General features: G+C 40.3%; 3 protein-coding genes across 4 annotated transcripts; 1 reads left to right on the top strand and 2 right to left on the bottom strand.

The window, feature by feature from the left end:
- Positions 1–6: 6 nt before the first annotated feature.
- Positions 7–5255, bottom strand: LOC111667463 (CCR4-NOT transcription complex subunit 9). Its single transcript, XM_023423179.2, has 8 exons — positions 4887–5255; positions 4046–4231; positions 3802–3917; positions 3042–3151; positions 2844–2953; positions 2504–2602; positions 2282–2373; positions 7–401 (listed from the first exon to the last, which is right to left on the bottom strand). Exons 1-8 carry the CDS (start codon positions 4902–4904, stop codon positions 233–235), a joined length of 900 nt encoding a protein of 299 aa, XP_023278947.1. The 5' UTR covers positions 4905–5255; the 3' UTR covers positions 7–232.
- Positions 5256–5331: 76 nt separating this feature from the next.
- usp37 (ubiquitin specific peptidase 37) lies at positions 5332–18485 on the top strand. Of its 2 annotated transcripts, none has more exons than XM_023423200.2 (24): positions 5332–5493; positions 6467–6695; positions 7857–8007; positions 9059–9147; positions 9244–9359; positions 10083–10160; positions 10329–10417; positions 10684–10777; positions 10901–11056; positions 11333–11464; positions 11554–11677; positions 11994–12238; positions 12363–12480; positions 12654–12733; positions 12952–13116; positions 13337–13390; positions 13685–13832; positions 13917–14136; positions 14433–14599; positions 14866–14926; positions 15258–15373; positions 15588–15657; positions 16402–16540; positions 16751–18485. In XM_023423200.2, the coding sequence occupies exons 2-24, from the start codon at positions 6522–6524 to the stop codon at positions 16836–16838; spliced, it is 2874 nt and encodes a 957-aa protein (XP_023278968.1). In that variant the 5' UTR covers positions 5332–5493; positions 6467–6521; the 3' UTR covers positions 16839–18485. The 2 variants fall into 2 exon arrangements, with proteins under 2 accessions (XP_023278968.1, XP_023278967.1); XM_023423199.2 differs by having other exon boundaries at positions 9226–9359.
- Positions 18478–20255, bottom strand: ybey (ybeY metalloendoribonuclease). Its single transcript, XM_023423201.2, has 4 exons — positions 19701–20255; positions 19480–19611; positions 19175–19243; positions 18478–18851 (listed from the first exon to the last, which is right to left on the bottom strand). The coding sequence occupies exons 1-4, from the start codon at positions 19908–19910 to the stop codon at positions 18756–18758; spliced, it is 507 nt and encodes a 168-aa protein (XP_023278969.1). The 5' UTR covers positions 19911–20255; the 3' UTR covers positions 18478–18755.
- Between the last annotated feature and the right edge of the window lie 7 nt (positions 20256–20262).

The raw sequence follows: 20262 nt of genomic DNA, 5'->3' as shown, positions 1-20262 counted from the left end.
AAAAAAACAAAAACAAAAAGATTTCAGTTGTGAAAGATGCCTCATGTGTGGACGTGGTGAACTGACAGACAGATCTGTGGATATGAATCCATCCAAGAGCAAAATATCTTCCTCTCTTATTAAGTCCCTTTACTTTGCAGACAGTCTTAGCACCACATTTTGCAAAATACAAAATCTAGACAGTGATGACAGGTTCCTCCTGTGTCCACTGTCAGCGCATACGTTGTCCCCATCACTGTGGAGCCAGTGGGATGCCTCTAGCATCGGTGACCTGGCCCTCCTGCAGGTTCTTGACTAGCTGTGCGAGCCAGCGCTTGGTGGTGGTGTCGTCCTTCAGCACCTGGGCAAAGGTGCTGTCTTTCAGCTGGTCTGGCAAACACTGACGCAGGGCTTCTCTGGCTCTGGAGGACGGAATGGCACATGTCACAAAACAATGTACTTATGTGTCAACATCTTGCTATAAAGCAGACAGCTTGTCATATTGGTGGCTCCAATCGGCAGGGAGGATTAGACAGCCTGTACCTTTCCACCTTTATCAAAATTACATTCTAACAAATGGGGAAACTTAAACAGAGGAAAGCTTATTCTTTGGCTAAAAAATGATACTTATGGAGGCTTATTACCAAAGACCAATCCATACTTTATTTCAAGCACCACCACTCTTCCACAATGTGCTTTCCTGATATGCATTATTGATATTACTTAAAGGGATACGCACTATAATGGACTATATCTTAACTATCAGGCTGATAAACTATATCCGTAAACTTCAATTAAACATACAAAGGTTCCCATAGGAAGCTGGGTAGCAGATCCATGTGCTTTATGTGATATATGGTGAATGCAAGTGAGCGGAAAGGCAGAGCAGTGGCTCCGTGCTCTTCACTTCAGCTTGATATAGACTCTGTTATTTAGTGTTAGGGGTTAATTCATATCCAGCTGCTGCTCATGAAGCTATATTCAGCCTGGTGTTTGACTGTGTACACTCCTCTGCTTTTGTGATCAGTTTCTCTCTCCTTCCTCACCTGAATATTAAGGTTTGAGCCATTTACCTCTACTTTTCCCAACTTCTAAAAACTCAGGTTCTCTTTTTTTCTGACAAAACCATATGCTACTATGACAACCCAAAAACAAATGTTTGATGTGATCACCTGATGAGCTGCATCAGGGAGATCTTGACATCTCATTTTGGAAACAATTTATTAAACTGAGATTTCGGATCACTTTGCTGCAACTTTTTTAAAGTTTTTCTTTTGGGCATTTTTGCCTTTATTTAGATAGTGAAGTGAGAGACAGACAGGAAAGTCAGGGAGAGAGAGAGGGGATGACATGCAGCAAAGGCACACGAGTCGGATTCAAACCCATGGCCACTGCAGTTGGGACTAAGTCCATGTGGTACGCGTTCTACCAGGTGAGCCACCTAGGCGCCCCACCTCTAGCTCTTTTTAAACAGAGATCTCATTATATTGCTGTTAGGAACACCGCTCATTAAGCCACCTTTGCTCGCCTAGACTAAACCAAACAAAGTCGGTATAATGCCGTCCCCCTCTGTGATTTCAGACAGCATGCTGGCATTCCAGAATCAGATGCGTGACGTAACACAACAGCATCGGCGTCTGTCCCACCATGCTAGCTCCCCCTTTTACAGACATCGATCTAGCTCCTTTATACAGAACGGTGAGGTGGAATAAAGGCGCAATATTACTTATTATTTATTCTGACTTTAGCAAGATTGGTCTTTACTTCAGCTGGAGAGCGCTCATATCATGTGCAACAATTAAAAAAATAATAATAATAATAATAAGGCAATTGCCAAACACAAGTTACCGGAGCTCAAAACTATATTTTCAGATTGCTGTCTCAGGCCTACAGAAGAGCCAAAGGGGGTAAAAGTGTGTTTGATAATGATGTAAATGGGAGAAATAACAGCTAATCTGTAAGGCTTTAACCACCAAATAATTAAAACTTAATTGGAAATCCATTACCAAAATGGCAATCAATTAACTCTCTGGTGAATTCTTTCACTTAATGGACAACCATTAAACTCCAACCACAGGCTGACAAAACCATTTAACCAACAGTCCCAGCACACTGTATTAATGCCATAGCTCATGGCTCCTCCTAGTGGCATCCACTAATGATCAAAGGCATCTCTATCTGGTTTTAAGTTTTCAGGGTTGTGAGGGACTGAAGACTGTGTTACACAAATCACCACTCTATCAAGAGCCAAAAAAACAGGTGACCACATAGTGTTTACTCTATCTGCTGAATACTACTCTACCTGAGATTATCTGAGAGACGAAGGTAGCAGCGAACAACATGCTTCAGCAGACGTGCAGATGGTTCTTTGGAGAGCTGCAACACCATTTTGCCCTGCAAAGAAAAGGATGATGATGATACACTGACAGAACACGTTTTGACATTTATGTCAAGTGTCACACTTTGCAGAGAGACTAGGAAGGTAAAGTCAATGAAATTCTGAAGTTTCTCAAGTGACACTTACAAGGATCATGGCCACATGGGAGAAACGTTCATACGTCTGACATATGTAGGCCAGCCCTGTGTCATCCAGCAGAATCTTCTGCAGTATGAAAGTAGCAACCTGTCAAACAAAAGAAAGAGAGGAATGGTGAGCTGTAAAATCCTGTCAGACACTCTCTTTTTCTATAACTTCAGAGCAAAACAACAAACAATCAAACAACAAACAAATACATGGTTTTACTGAAACTACAGCAAATGTTGTGGAGTGACATGTTTTTCTAACTAATATACCAACAGTCATCATTTAGGTTAGGGTAAAGGTCTGTTAGCCTGTTTGAAAAGCAGGTGTAATAGTTGAGTACCGTCTTGGAGAGTTCACTTCCTGATTCCATGATACGGAGACACAGTGGGATGATTTCAGTGGTGAGGAGGAAGTTAATCACTTCTTGTTCATCTGTTTTGACCAAGGCACCTGCGGTAAAGAAAAAAAGAATCATGAAGACACAGTTTTATGTACATAGCAATCAATCAAGAAATAAGACACTTAAACCGGAGTTTACCTATGACTCCAAGGCTGGTGAGTCGCAGGTACTCAAATGGCCGTGTTTTGCTCACGGTGTGCAGAAAAGGGTAAAGGAAAAGAGGGATGTGAGCAGCCAGAAAAGCCGATCTGGTGAAGAACAAAAGGATCAAAAGTATTTCAATTAATGTGACTTAACTTAGATAACACAGTAAATAACAAACGTAAACTTCAAGATTACATTTGTAGCTTTGAGCCTTTGCAGACACTGTTCCCTAGAACAATGAAGACAGGAGAACGTCTCATTAACATTACAAGCAACTAACTTCATGTAGAGCAGGGATTAAAGCCCAAGCTCTCAGATCTAAGCCATATTCCGCTTTCAATAAACATTCTTAGAAAGGCACTGATTCAGTGTCATGTCTAATAAAGAAGTACAAATTTCCACTTAAAATTTAACTAGAGAGGCAAAATAGGTTCATTGTCAGATCATTGGAATTACCTTTAAAATTCACAGAATAATTATACTGTTTATTAAATCAAATACCTACATGCCTACAAACAAATGATTTGCATCCATTTGACTAATTCTGAATGATTAACAAATCAATTTCCTGACATTTCAACAAGTTCAGAGCAGATTATGTCAAATGTAGTGGAAGAAATGTCTTTTGTCCTATAGCTACATCTGTCTGGAGCATTACATTATTAAAGCTTTTGAAAACAATCTGCCATTACTAGCAGTAAAAAGGCATTTACAAAAACCACTGCAATTTCCATTACACAGAACGTCTCATTACCGTGTCTCAGGGTGTGAGGCGACACACTGCAGAAGTGCCAAGGCGTTGCACACTCTGTTAGACTGGTGAGCTGTAAGTGTGGGTGGATTTATAGATGGATAGATGTTCACTATCTCCTAATGATAAAATAATCAAATGAGGAAAGAAAGCAGTTAAACCTATTATCATGGCCACACAACAGTGGATGAACACACAAACAGTAGCCAAAGAGATTAAAAAGTTTTGGATGGGATGTGGGCCATACCTGCAACAGAGCTGCAATGGTGCCACAAGAGTGCCAGAGCATTGGAGCAAGGTCTGGTACCGATTCCCGTTTCTTGCTTAATTCCAGCAAGGCGTTTTCTCTGGTTTCTGGACTGGACAATTCATTGATCCATTGGTAGATCTTTTCCCGGTCCACCTGGGCCAGGGCTGTGACATTAGTCACAGCCTGTAGAAAAAAGGGTAAATAATACATTCATCATTACCATCCAATTAAACCTCGGATATGTAGTGTTTATCAACACGATGGTATGAGAAAAGACATTATATGTAGTTCTGCTTATCATTACAATGTAACACACATACTTTTTTTAAACCACCACTAGATCCAAAATATGGTATCACATAATGGATAAAGGTATTCAAAAATATCATATCTGATTTTATGGCAACTAAAAGCTTTATCCTGGCGTAGCTGTGAATGAGTTGGCTGTTTTACTGAGATCTAACTATAATTATAATTAAGCGCTCAACTAACTAATCTATACTTATACATTTTTTTATTTTGGTGGCTCAGCCATTACAAACTGTGCAGCCTCACTGATCATTTATTTTATGCTCTGGTGGAGATCCCTATGTTTCAAAAGACACCACATGTCATGATGAATTCGAGGGAATTGTGAATAAATTCATGAAGACTTAAGGGACTTCACTTAAGAGTTGGATCACAATACAGAATAAAACACCGATTTATGGTACTGTCAGACAGTGTTGAAAAAGATGCTTTTAACAGCCTTAAACCAACTTGAGGAGAAACAAAAGAGGAATACTGTCGGTACCGCAACACCTGCGTACAGTAAGCTGCGGTGATCTTAGATACTCACTGCTCCCGTCGCCAGCATTCTTTGAAGTTCTTAGTGGTCCCGAGGTGTAATTAAAACTACTGTTTCACTGGAGTGTGGCGTAGTGGCAAACTAATGCGGCTGCAATGAAACAAAGTTGGAGTAACTAACACACAGTACGGACAGCTAGCCCAAGCTAGCTGCTAAATGTCTTGACGAGTGGAGTCCAGTTTATAAGCATTACAAGCAACATTTCTTAATTGAGATAACAAAATGACAAAACGTTAATATTCGCATGTATACGTATCATTAACACCCTCTCGAGCTCAAAACTAAAAGCTACTAATCAAACAAGAAAATGTAGCGGCGATTTTCTGTTGAGCAATGGAGGCAACCTGAATACAAATATACATTTGAAATATCGCGAGAGGAGGATCGGACATACTCTCGGTTTTCATTTCCGTTGTAAATTTTCACATTCCCGCCATCATCGCGCAGTGTTGCGAGGCGTCGTGTGCAGGTCCGGTGTCAACAACACTCATACTGGGGAGCAGGTGAATGCCGGCAAAACAAACTTTCTGCCCTCGGAGGACCTACGAAAACGATACTGTGATTTAAAAGTTTCAAGACGAGCGCATATCATCGACAGGTAAAGGAGTGCGACGATGTAACAAAACTGTGATACTGTTTCATCACCAAATTACAATCAAGCAAATTAGCCAGTTAGCTAGCTCCCGCTAGCCTGCTAGCCAACTTGCTAATATCGGCCTCCTCCATCCATTCAGCGCCTGTAGAGGAGTGGACGACATTACCTGCATCCCAGACATTCAGCTTGGCTGTAGTGTCACCCTAGCCAGTCAGTCGTAACTTTGCTGCTTTTGCACATTTTTGTGACTGTGACTGTCTTGTCAGAACAACGTTAACGAAGTAATAAACGCTGGTCGCAATGTGTTGGGCACCTTTGCTCGTCTTTGCTGCCGTGATGCAAATTGGGCATTGGGCTAGTTTGATGGCTAATGCAAACATGGGCTACACTGGCTGTTAATGGAACCGTTAGCCACTTGACATACGCGCCGCGAGTGTCCCCGCTTTGTAAAACATCCAATCCTGTTTGTCAAAATTGTCTTGTGAGCGTATTGTCTATGTTGTAATGAACCGTGTGCCGTTAGGTGTTGTCTTACGATGCTCTTGGTTGACTTGGAGTTTGTTGTGACTTTAAACAAGCGCTCAGTAGTGAAGCTTTGGCCAACGTGGGCTACATATCTGTTTCTTGGTTTTATTAGCTGAGAACGTAAACTTTAAAAGGGTGTGCAACAACACTGTTATCTGTTAATGTTGGCAAATAAGTGCCGTTTTTTATAAGCTGAGTAATACTGGTGCTAATGATTGCTTTCTAATGGGTGAGCTTTTTCATTGAGCTGATTGGCCTAGTTTAATGTCCACTATCTATGGAGCAATGACAGTTCTTGCCTGAATCAAACAGTTAAACTGTTCAGTAAGTTGTGCGTAGTGGTATTGGGACACACTGATATGGTTAAAGCATACTAGTTATAATCCACTCTATGTTGGCTGCTCATTTGTGAGGTTGTACTGACGCAGTTAATATAATTTATCTTGTTCAGGATTTGTTGGATCACAAGTCCCAGCCTCCAAAGTGCACCAACTGGATAGTAAGCCATGGCAACCATAGTGCCCAAACTCTCCAGCGGTGCTGCTGTTAAAATCCGCTTTTCCAGCATGGACCTTGGTACCACCAGATGGAAAGAAGGAACTTTTGAGATCCTTGAAAAGGACAACAAAGTCAACCTCTGTCTAAGGTTCAGCTGTGGTGGAGCATCCAAAACTTTCCAGGTATTGTTCATTTTGTTTGGTTTGTATGTATTCAGTCATGGTTGCAACTCCCAAGACATTGCTTTGAAATCTGAAGCAGTATCTTTGTGCAATTTATTTTTTTGTGTGCATATTTTTAATGTGTTGAAAACCTTGATCTCATTTATAGAAATGGGATTGGGAATTGGGATCAGTCAGTATCTACATATCAGAAGTCTCAGGGAAAGCAGATGATGTGGTAGCTGATTCTTGATGCATGTCATTTATCTGGAAAGACAGCAAGCAATGGCTAGCTTGGCTAGCTCTGTCATTATTAACTTTGTCAGTTTTTCTACAGTATTTGTAATAGGAATACTGGGAAATATACAGACATATAAAATAGTCCTTACATTAGGAACCCAGCACAAAGATTTAGATGCTCTGCATATTATATCTATTTCCATAAACATACACATTTTTATTTTTAGTGTCAGCAGTCCTGAAATATGAGTTATGAATTTTTCCCAAATTAATGTTTGATGACTGTGAACTGAAGTGATTGACAATATGCAGGATTTTTTTTCACTGTTCTGACAGTCAGAAGGAGTATGTATTGAACAATGAGGTAAACACACACTGAACATCTGTAGACTATGAACATCTGTAGACTATGAGTAGTGCTGTGTTTCTAGGCAACCATCCAAAGGAGAAACATGATCATACTAACATTTACGTGTGTAAAGATTGAAGCAAAAAGCCTTTTATTTGTTAATGTTCTGTCAAAAATATGAGCATCTACATCACACCGAGTAAATGGATGGACAGTGGAGAGGGGGATTCTGCTAGTCCAGCAGTGGTTTGACATGTTTCTGTCAGCTTTCTGACAACAACCACCTTTCTAGTCTACAGAGCATGAGGGTTTAAGACAAACAGAGCAGTGCAAAATTTTAAGAAGAAGAAAAAATGATTGAGGAATTTTGGGGGATCCGTGGCAAAAGGCACAGAAAATTTGACTGTAAAAATGTGGATTTGTGTCTGGACCAGGATCAGGTCCAGATTGATCACATGTGCTCACCTCGCAGTTTTTCCTGTCTCTGTACATTTTCTATTCTCATTGGATATGATTGTGATTTTATTATCATTAAAATCACAATAATAAAATGTAATGAAATTTGACTCTTGAATTGTTTCTCTTGTCCTCAGCTGAACCAGAATGTGAAGAACATTAACCAGAACCTGAATCGAATCATGCTGACTTTAAAGGACAACAGTGTCATCACCTTGGATAAGATGCCTCCCACTTTGGTTCAGAAGACAAAAGAATACCTGGAAAAGCTGAAGCAGGGGAAGCCAAGTAAGTATACCACAGCTCATTTTAAATACTGGCAGAGATTTATTCATGGTTCACAGCACAATAAAGGTGAAAGATGGAAACCAAAGGAACATGGTTATTATTTATAATGAATACAGTCATATTCATTAGCTTGTCCACTGATGATTGTGGAATTTCTCAGGACAAAAACCCAAGGTTTATGTGTGGCGAACATTGATACATTCCAGACAGACATTTCTTAATTTTCAACATATAGTGGTGACAACAATTCTAAACTGCCTGTAAACTGCCACATATTTGGATGTCAAAGCTTTGTCTATGTTTTGGTTAATTTGTAATGAAAAGGGTCATAGAGCTTCAGATAAACAATGGGCAGATTAGAAGGAAACGTGCAAGTAATTTTCATGTTGCATTTCATTCAGATTTATTTCTACACTGTCCTGTGTTTTCTGATTTTGCAAGTTTATCCTGTTCCTTCTCTTGATTATATGTAGTTACCTTCCATTTTCTAATGTTTTGCTCTTAAAGAACATGGGTACGTCTAAAGAGAACAGGCAGCAGTCGGTTGATTCTCTCTTGCGTGATCTGGCACCAATTTGTCAAAACAACCATTTGTGAATTTAAACTGAGCAATAATGATAGACCCTGACCACATGCTGAAATGGCTAGAACTTATATTATGACTGATAATGGTTTCCTTAATGTCCCTAATTTCTTTTCCCATCCCAACTGTGACACCAAAATTTGATAATACTCTTACTCCACTGCTATCCCACACGACCTACTTCATGTTCAGGGACATCAGGTCTCACTTAAAAACACAAGTAAATGACAGTAGTAATATATAATTTGATTTACAAAAAGAACTTGCATCACAACACCCTACACAATTTGTCAAACAATGTTGGTCGACAATTTAGCCAAAACATTGCTCAAACCTACTCCAAAAATATTAAAATATCAGTAGTTCAGAGGTATAACTTTATAGTTCTGAACTACCCTTCATTAGTTCCTGTTGAATTTTGCATTCACAAACACAATACAAGTTTTTATTCTGTCTTTTTTTTTTTAGTTTTAAAATCATCCCACGGAAGCGCAAACTTCAGTGTGCTTGGGAACCGCTCTGTGAAAAATGAGACCAATCCGTCAGGGGAGAGACAGGTGAGCGGCAACACAACACTACTACTTTGTTGATTTTAAAATAATTGAAACAAACTTACATTTGATTTTAATATCCAGACTCCTAACATCTTCCAGACAACACCAAGGCGGCAGAGCGCAGAAGGCCGAGAGGACACAACACCACGGAAGCCTCTGGGCAGTCCAAGCAGAGCCGCCTCGACTCCCACTCGCACTGGACTCTCTGAGAACAGGTATGAAGTTGTAATTGCTATGTGATTTGTGCCTTATGAACAACATGATATATTTTAACTGTAACTTCAGGTGATAATGCTCAACCTGAACTCTTATTTGAAGGAAGTAGTTTTTATTTGTCAAATATATCTAATTTGAAATTATGTATCTAATTATGTATCTAATTGAAAATTGTATCTAAAATGTGAGGTGATTTAGTGTTGATGTGAAACAAGTGAGTTAAATTTTCTCTCCACTGAAAACATACATTTTTTGTTTACCTGTACTGCTGACAATCTTCCTACATGAGACCATCCTCCTAAATGCTGTTGCTTTTTCACCAGATACCTGTTGCACAGTACCTGACAAACGACATACATTCAATCCTCAACAGAATTTCAGATAAGCCTTATTTCTGAAATGTTTGATGTATACAAGCCCAATAGGTCTCTAAGATCTGCAGGAGCTGGTCAGTTAGTGGAGCCCAGACTTAAAACCAAACAGGTTGGAATGGCTTTCAGCCACAATGCTGCCCACTGCTGGAAATTTAAAAAAATGTTCTTGTGCTTTCTTACTTCTGTTTCTCATACTTCTATCTCTGTTAAGCACATTGAAGGATCTTTTTTTATGCTTCTTTTATTTCTGCTAAGGGCAAAGGTTGAATGACCTGAGTATGATAATGTGCTATCCAAATAAATTTGTCTTGCCTTCTGACATAAATTTTTGTCACTCCTGTTTTTCAGGAGCGAGAAGAGAAAGAGGCTCCTTAATTCTGAAAGTGACCTGACTGAGGACTACCCCAAGGAAAATGACTCCTCAAGGTTAAAGCAACACACCTCACTGCCCAAACTGAATTTTAGTGCTACTGGCTATTCACAGAATGACCAGATTTATGCAGCCTTTGTCAAAAGGTATATTTTGTCTTAATAAGTTCATTATAAGTTTTCCACAGCTAGTTAACATCCAAAAATATTTCTACGTTTTATTAGCAACAACAAGGCCACTTCAGACCCATCCAGGAAGTTTCTACTGAGCTGCAAAGAGAAGCTGAAGCAGACGGAGGAGAACAGGAGCTCAGGTAAATTTCTTTGTCTGCAGCACAGCAACAACGCCACCTACTGAATATACAGCTGCTTATGTCTTTAATTACCTGTGGTATTTATACACTTTAACACCCTTGTGTGTTGCTGTGTTGACTCATTTTTACTAGAATCAGGAAAAAATCTTCTTGCTTGTTAAATTTATCTGCATAATCTCTGGAGATTTACAGCAGTTTTGTGACAAAAAGTTTCAAATTTTGAAGGTTAAACAGTTTGTGTCACCACACTTTCCCCTTATGCTCAGCCCCACTGGGTTCAACTCCCCTTCAGCCATCGTCATTCTATGGCAGCCGATCTGTGACTAAAGACTACAGCCAGAGCCACTCTTTTCTTGACAGGTAAATGTCTGAAGTGTTCAGCTATAATACCCAAGCTATCAGAGTTAAAATGCGAAATAAAGGGGTTGGCAAATCGCTGGTAAGCCAGTCATTGACACCTCATCTCCTCAATAATCCCCTCAGGCCGTCCAGTACAGCACAGACCCCCACAGTCAAGAGAAGCCTCATGCTGCCCAACCACTCCACTCCCTTCAAGAAGGTACGCCCTTCCCTGGACTACGGCGGCTGGAACAAGCAGAGGCCTTCCACTCTGGCACAGCCTCAGCCCCCACTGCAAGGGTAAGAATAAGCCAGATGGGCTCCATTAAATGTGAAAAGGGAATGGATTTCATGTGCTATGAAAGTTGTAAAACCAAAAATCTGTCTTCAAAAGTCAGTTTTGCAATTGTAATATATTGGATGTACCTTTTTTTAGATAGTACAATAATGGCACTAAAACATTTTCATAACATTACGTAAACCAGGTGTATATTCTCAAAGTGATTTTAGAGAAAAAAACTTTTTATGGACAGTGCAAATGCTTAATGTGCAGTTCTTTCAACGTGTATGTTGCAGATTTTCCAATTTGGGCAACACTTGCTACATGAATGCCATCCTGCAGTCTCTCTTCAGCCTTCCCTCCTTCTCCAATGACATGCTGAGGCAGAGCATCCCGTGGAAGAAGGTGCCCATCAATGCATTGCTCAGGTACTGCGTTTAACAACATTAAGCATCTGTAGACAGCTTCACATTGTGAGTATCACAAATATAAAATCCTGCATCTACACTTCCTGCAGGCGTTTTGCTCACCTTATGGTCAAGAAAGACGTTGGCTGTCCAGAGACGAAAAAGGACCTGTTGAGGAAAGTGAAGAGTGCTATCTCCTCCACAGCTGAGCGCTTCTCTGGAAACATGCAGAATGTAAGAGCTCCCTCTAGGATCAACAGTTCAGAACAGTTGTGGTGTACTGCTGCTTGAAAAAGTATTTTTAATAGATAAAAACGTGTGTAGTTGTTGCAGGAGGATGTCATGCCACATTTTTTACCAGAAAATATTTTTGTTTGTGAATCTTCTATTTTTATGCAAACATGTAAAAGGTGATGGCAAACATTACAGAAAACAAATCTCTGAAAATGAATGTAAAGTACAATTATAAAAGAAAATAATCTACCCAACCCTATTCTCATATCTACTCATTATGCTTAATTAAGGCCATGTGTGTCACAATGTTTATCAGGATGCTCATGAGTTCCTGAGCCAGTGTTTGGACCAGTTGAAGGACGATGTGGAGAAAATGAACAAGAACTGGACAAATGAAGCTGCAGCCTCCTCATCGTCCTCTGTGGTGTGTGAGAACGGCCAGGAGGCAACATCATCGACACTCAGTCAGCCTGGCGAAGAGGTCGACACCTCTCGCATCTACACCTGTCCTGTGGCAGTTAACATGGAATTTGAGGTGCAGCACACCATCACCTGCAAAGGGTGAGGCGTGTCAACTGCTTGATGATCAGAATTTATCTTTGCAATGTATCTTTTTAATGTATTTGCCAAAACTGTTGGTCGCTCTGGAGAAAATAAATGGTATGTTTTACTTTATGTTTTGAAGCTGTGGCGAGGTGGTGACCAAGCGAGAGCAGTTCAATGACTTGTCCATTGACCTGCCACGCAGGAAGAAAACCCTCCCTCTTCGCTCGATCCAGGACTCTCTGGATCTCTTTTTTAGGGTGAATCTTTTTATATTTACAGGTTAAAGTTCTGATCAATTTCATTGAAAGATTCATCTTTGCCAAGCTTGTTATATTCATTTTGTAACTACTCCTGCATGAAACAAACAGGCATCAACTGGGTATATTATGTTTGAACATGTGACAATGGAAGTTACTTTTTCCTTTTGCAGATGGAGGAAATTGAGTATTCGTGTGAAAAGTGCAATGGGAAAGCGGCAACTGTTACACATAAATTCAGCAAACTGCCCAGGTATCCACTCAAGTGGAATGTACATGCACAATGACAAGTTGTCACACTCACAGTCAAACACTAGAGTTTAGAGTTAAGCAGAAACATAATTTTAGTAGCTGCTGAGCCTCAGTCAGAATCACAGCTGACATTTCCTTCAAGCATCTGTTTATAACCAGTAGTGAAACGAGAAGCGCTCAAAACTATAGATTTTTTGTCTGAATCTTCTCTCCCCACAGAGTGCTCATCCTCCACCTCAAACGGTACAGCTTTAACGCTCAGCTGTCTCTGAACAGCAAGCTGGGCCAGCAGGTGGTTATTCCTCGATACTTGACCTTGTTGTCCCACTGCACTGAATCCACACGACCCCCCATTAGTCTCGGATGGAGTTCCCAAGCCTCCATGTAAGACATCCTAAACCTCTTAAAATAAAAATAAATGAATAAGAATTTTCTTGACAATTTGGGTAATTACCTCCTGAGCTATTTAGTAACTGTGTAGGGATTAGGTTGCAAAGCTTTGCAATTGACCTGGATGCATTAAATTTAGCTCCATTGGCTGAGAGATTAATTAACTTGCAGCAAATAATTAGGCGTCTGAAGGTTTTCTTTGTTTTTCTCAAAGGTCCAGAACACTCAAGACGTCGCAGTTGGTCAACTCTTCCACAGCACCACTCCGGTAAGTCCTCATGGTTCTGCATGACTTTCAAACAATGCTGTCAAACAGAAAAAAAATAAAAAAAATGTTGTATTTTACACTGGCCACAATTTAAGTTTTCTTGAGTAAAGCTCTGAACTCCCAAGTGTGCAGTAACATATTCTGTACTCAGCTTCTTTTAGGAATCATATGTTTAATCTGTTACATACTGAATGCCTAACTGGTAAAACGACTTTGTGTGCCAGACTTGAGTTCTACTTTTGGCTTGTAAATGTAAGCACTGAACTTGGCTGTGAACACTGGTTGTGTGTGTAGAAGGATTGGAGGGAAAGTGGCAAACTCCAGCTGCACCTCTATCCTCGTGGACTCTGACTCTGAAGAGGAGCCTAACCGAAGGGTGAGCGCAAGCCGCAAGCGTCGCCTCAGCAGCTGTCTGCCTGACGACGATGACCGACCGGAAGAGGTGAGCATTCGCTGGCCTTGGAAGTTATAATCCAGCCTCCTTTTTCCCTTGTTTCTGTTTTGACACTGTCTGATGGGTTTTCAGAGGGGAGCAACGATAGATTCAGCAGACTTCAGTGGCATAAATGATGATGAAATGCTAGCGGCGGTGCTGGAGATGAGTCGTCAAGAGGCCGGCCTCTCTGCTCCACCTCCTCTGGAGGATGAACCAACCAGCAGCCCAGACACAGGATTCGGAGACACGGATGCACATGACCTGGCCTATCACACGGAACTGATGGAAACAGACAACAAACAGCCTGCAGGTAGTCCCAACATCTGGAGAACAAGATGATCTATAGATGGGGTTTCTACAGGGGGCAACCTTTACTTTTGTCTTGAGAGATTGTATAAATATATGTAGCATCAGTCAGTTGTCCTGCCAGGATACACTGTTTGAAATCAGTGTGGCTTTTCTTCATTCACACAAAAACTGGGTTGGCTGAAATCTGAATATTTTTTAAGCAATATAACGTTATTAAACTCGTTTATAAGTGGAAATTACTTCACTACTATTTTGGTATAGAGTTAATTGACATGAGTACATTCTGATCTTGTGTAGATGTGCTGGATTCCTTGGACTTGACCATGGATGAGAACAAGGAGAACCAGACTCCAGAGGGTGTGCAGCAGCAGGGTGAGCTGGATTGGGTTCAGCAGTACAGTCTGGATCAGGAGAGGGAGGAACAGGAGCTGCAGCAGGCTCTGGCCCAGAGCCTTCAGGAGCATGTAAGATCACGTCCGTGTGACATTTGCAGGGGTTTCCTTAAACAAAGTAACAATAGCTCTGCGCCTTCATACTTTATTACAGGACTATATTATACAGACTTCACAATATAATAACACATATCAAAATATAGTAGATCTGACTGAAGCATGTACTTAGTGAGCAGGTGAACATCAAATACCAAGAGACCTACGTGAGAATGCATTGTTGAAATTTCTTCCAGCGAGTCTCACTGATGTAACACTTTGTCCTACCTCACCCCGTACAGGAGGCCCAAGAGATGAGAGAAGATGATGATCTGAAGAGGGCCACTGAGCTCAGTTTGCAAGGTATCGACCAGAATTGTATGGATGTTGAAACTCATGAGCTCCTGACACTCGCTCAAGCAAACATTTGCTTGGCTGTCATTGTGCATCTTTGGCTCTGTACCATTGATTTAGTAGAGGTGGAGGCAGCCAGTGAGAAAAATCTCTGATCGACTGTTTGGAGAATCAATCTTCTCACAAATTGAGTGCAGTTTTTCATATTGACCTTTTTTCCAAACTTAACAGTCCCAGTTGCAGTTTTTATCAGACATGTTCTTGACATAGAAAGTTAAATCAGACTCACAGTGCTATGAAACTGTTAGACATGTACCAATATCTTTTTCTCACCCAACAGAGTTTAACAATTCCCTGCCTGAGCTGCTGTGCTCAGATGATGATTCTGGCAACGAGGACGTGCTGGACATGGAGTACACTGAAGCCGAGGCTGAAAACCTGAAGAGGAACGCTGAGGTACTAACCATCCTGCTGCCACACAATGAATCCACAACACATTGAAAAGTAACTGTTGTGCTCTGCAAACAATGAAGTAAAAGTCCTTGTATAAAATTCTGCCTAAACATTTCCACTAAATGTATCTCACTGCACTGATGATCTACAGTGTGCACTGGATTCACTGAGCTGCTTTCATTCATAGTAACATGCTTATAAACCCTCTAATCTACAGAGCGGAGACTTGGCCAACTCTTTCAGACTCATCAGTGTTGTCAGTCACATTGGGAGCAGCTCCTCCTCTGGTGAGCCCTTGTTTGTGTTTGTATCTAATCTGTCCTAATGTAGATTAATCTCTCTGTCAACATTTATCCAAACTACTGCTCAGGAGTTGTTTTCAGTTACTTGTTTGCAAAAAGCAAATCAAAACCAATAAAGATGTCAGACTTGAATGTTTATAAGATTCTCCGAATGTGTCACATGGCAGACAGAGAGGATACAGCTTTTTATGACAAAAGACTACACTTCATGATTTTACTGATTTGCCAACTGTGCTACAAAGCGGAAGAATTAATAAGTGGGTGTCCTCATATCCATCCAGCACAGTGCCAGATTTTGTGTGTGTCTTAGGAAGACAGAACTGTCACTCTTAGCCTACCTAGATTAGAGCTAAACATTTTTTCCATGACTGGGCATGCTGAAACCTAGATTACAGTATTTAATTGATTTTAATATAGGGTCTCAATGGTTTCATATAGTGTAATACAAAGACTTGGCATGTCATGTTGTACATTCCCTGACCTGATATTTACAGCTTTGTACAACTATACCTCAATAAGGAGCATTACCGCAGTTTCAACCATAGTATAAGTTGTTTGATCAGGTGATAGAGATTCAATGCCATACCTGTTTCCTGCACAACATTTAGCATGCCAGGGAAATCATCTGGTTTCGTGTTTGGTCGGAATGACACACGTCCACAACAGGCACATCACTACCTGTCCTCACTTGGGTTTCCACACATGACCTTTGTTTGTTTTCCACGCCAGGCCACTACATCAGTGACGTGTACGACATGAAGAAGCAGTCCTGGCTGACCTACAATGACCTGGACGTGTCACGCACACAGGAAGCAGCCGTCCAGCGGGACCGCGACCGTAGTGGATACATCTTCTTCTACATGCACAAGTGAGTTGGCAGAACAACCAGATGGATGTCTCAAACAACTCGTAACTAGCATGACATGCATTGCTCATTTTTTAATGTGCAATGCAAAAATATTCAGAGATTTTGGTGCGTGGCCGGTTTTGTAGGACTGTATGTTTGGTTGCGTTCATCATCGAGGGCACTACATGAATTGGCCTAAGATCTTTTTTTCACACATTATCTTGTCCTCAGGGATGTGTTTGAACAGCTGTCAGAGATGGAGAGAGCTGGAGCCAGCAGCACTTCAGAGGCAGGAAGGAATGTCCTGCAGCCTCTCTGAGCACTACGTCTTTGGACAACCATCCACACACACTCTGTTAGATGGAGCTCTCCTTTGAACAACCTTGAGTACTACTGATTGCCGTCCTTCTTTGGTCGTCTTCAGGCACTTCTACTCTTAAGATCACTAAATGCCAGGCTCAATTAGCACCTGTAAATGCCAACACACGTGCTAATCTGTCAAGACTCTAAGATACCAGAAATGCAGTTAAAATGTTCAGTGGATCAAATTTTGCCTCCATGTTTTTGGGGCTGGAGTTTTTCTTTGCTTTTATCAAACAACTGTTTTGTAGAAGTTATTTTCTTTGTTTGTTTCTTGATACACTTCTTTAAACTTTAATGCCGTTCATTCAGACTTTGACTTAAAAGCAACTATCAAACACCAGATGCTACTGGTGCTTCATGGATTGTATGTTTTGCAGACCCTTTATTTCCCATATAAACTAAATAAAGATATATTCTATGTTGGAGTATAAGCTATTATAGAGTTAAAGGGTTGTTGTATTTAGCGGGTACATTTGGTGCAATATTTATGTTCTGGCACAGATTGGCCAATTCAAATCAGCTTTCTGTCAGAGTGTGTGGATGTTTTCCTGGTTTCTTTTTGTGCTTGACCTATAAGCTAATATGTGTGTGTGTGTGGCTGTCTCCATATTTTACAGCTCTAAAAAGAAATCATAGAGCTCAGTAGTAACATGGCCTGTTTTGACTGAGCTTTTCTCAGTAAATCCCGCCGGTTTTGACCTTGTGCCTCCCAAGAAAACTTTTATAAATATGTATACAAGCTTTACTTTGAAAGTTGCACAGCTTTGTTTTTGAATATGTTTGTCAAACCTCAACAGTGTGTAAGTCAGATTTTTCTCTATAAAAAGCCAACAGATTTTTCTATTTATTGCAGTCTAGGGTTGACGAATCATAATTATCCCATGCATACACCATGGAAAATAGAAGTCATTACTACTAGACCACCAGGAAAGCTAGCTACAGTGTAATGTCTTATTTCATCATCGTTAAGGCCAGTATTCAGTACTTAACACCATAGAACTCTGCTAACCCTGTTGAACTAGTTCCTATCAGATGCGCTTGAATATAGACTGAAGCAATTGGGAGTATTTTGTTATTCTGTAATGATTTTAATACCAGACACTGGTTGTACAGCTCTTTCTTTTTGTTACCACTGTAAAGACAAAATCACATTGAAGTATGTCATGACTAATGTGCAGCAATGAAACATTGTGTCTGCTGGACATATTCAGACCACACAATTATTTTCTCAATCTCCCACAGAAGCAGAAGAAAACTTACATGATATAGCAGAAAACATGATTAAATAATCTGTATGGACTGATTCATATTCTTGAATACTCAGCCCTATACTGTTATGTTTTAAGGAAATGTCCAGTATTATTAGCTGACTTCCTGGAACTAAAGTTTTCTGTTGCACCATGGACAAACTTTATTCCGAATTTTTTTTAAATGAATTTACATGTCTGAAACATGGCGCCTTCCTGAATATCCTGTCCCAAATGCAGCAGTGTAAAGAGGGTAAAATGTATTTGTGAAGTAAGAATGAACTGCTTTTTTCTACCCTTCATACACAACTGACTCTTCCTAAAGCAGATTTTAATAAAATATTACGGTGAAAGTGCACAGACTTTTTAATTTGGTGTTTAAAACTTTAATAACACTTGAATCCAGTGTTTAAGGATGCCCACACACAATCAGTAGCTGCATGTATGAAGACCTTCATAAAACAGCAGCAAACATTGGTTTCTGAATATAACTAATCTGTTAAATTAGTTAATCAATCATGGTAGGTCAAGTCAAACTTGTTACAGGACAGAGTACAAACAATATCAAGCACCACAGTACACTTAGTGCAGTGTTTAGCTGTACAGGTAGCAGGTAACAGTCACTGTCACCTGTCTTGATTGCATCTCTTCATAAGTGGCTCGAGATGTCGCCCAGTGAGTCTGTTGTACTCACTTAGAATGTAGCTTTCCCTCTGCAGCATCTGCAAGCAAATTAAAATGCAGTAACTCCTCAGTTTGTGATGATTAAGGTGATTAAGAATCAGTATTATATGAGCAGAGTCATTTAGACGTGTTGTCATTTTTATTATGGGCTGCATTTCAGAAATGCTTTTTTTTGTCAGTTAAAGGGCCAGTATACATTTTGTTGATCATTTTTTACATTAAATTTGTAACGTAAATTCTCATAGAACCTAAATTATCTGCATGGATACACAGTACAAGTTGCAGTAAATGCAGAAAATGTTACTCTGTAGTTTGGCTGAACTGACCCTGTGTTTCGCACATAATGGTTTTCCATACCAACCTCAGTCCATTCTTCCTCTGTCTCATGCCTGTAGCCCAACAGGTGACAGATCCCATGTGCAGTGACAGCCTGAAACATGAGGAAACGAGTGCAACAATTAATCAACACCAGCTAATGACGTTAACCTAGTCACAGGCAAAGAGGGAAAGGTTAGCACAGGCATACATGGACAGTGGAAGTGACAGTTTAAGGCCTGAATTACTGTTAAATATATTGTTTTTACTACCATCATTAACCACTTTCTGAAGGTTGAAAAATGTTTTGTAGATATAATAAAATATATTGTCCAGCCTGCAGTGACCCACAGTAAGAGCACCATGCAGATCTAGAGATTCCTCTTGACACTGTTTCATCAAAAACTCGACTCCCAAGAAAATGTCCCCGAGGTTTAGTTCATCTCTATGAAGAGGACAAGGCATCTTCCCTGGTCTTAGGTCCTAAAAAAAGATAATCACAATTACCAGAAGCATTTGGAAGTCAGTGAATTAATATGGTTAGTCATATTTTGGTATGCAGTTATATTTACCTCGTAGAATGGAAATGAGAGTACATCCGTCGGCACATTTTTCTTTCTGTAGATGTGATTAATTTTCTGAATCCTGTAGTTATCCACGCAGATAATTCCCAGATCAAATTTCTGGATGCCCAGGATGTGCCTCAGTGTGTCAACATCCTTGCGTAGTCTGGCGCGGCGAAGAGGCACCACCTTTTGGAGGTTCCTTAGTACTACTCCCATTTTAAAACTCCGCGTAAAAAGACAAAACAGTTATTGAAAGATCTTCAGACATAGGTTTACATTAAATCCAACCCACCTCCGACGACGACCAGGTACAATTAATTCCGTAGCGGTAGGTTTAGGGGAAAACGTTGGTTAGCTTTACGTTAGCCGCGATGCTCAACCATTCCAGGCAGGCAGAATTCAAGGTGACACGTCCCGGCAGTCTCAACATAAAGTTCCCCGAAACCTATAATGTAAGCTTTCTCTGACTTATGTGGGTATGTTAATGTATTTAAGAAAAAATTTAAAGTTTTTGTCATTGAAGGAAAACGATTGCTTGCCGGTGCAAAACCTCTTCGAACAATGAATC

Source organism: Seriola lalandi, unplaced genomic scaffold (assembly GCF_002814215.2).
Source record: "Seriola lalandi dorsalis isolate HSWRI2012SDOR001 ecotype SW California unplaced genomic scaffold, Sedor1 jcf7180002054689, whole genome shotgun sequence".
Taxonomy (NCBI): Eukaryota; Metazoa; Chordata; class Actinopteri; order Carangiformes; family Carangidae; genus Seriola; species Seriola lalandi.
Note: the sequence above shows the minus strand (reverse complement) of the source record. Positions and strands in the feature narration are given on the sequence as shown.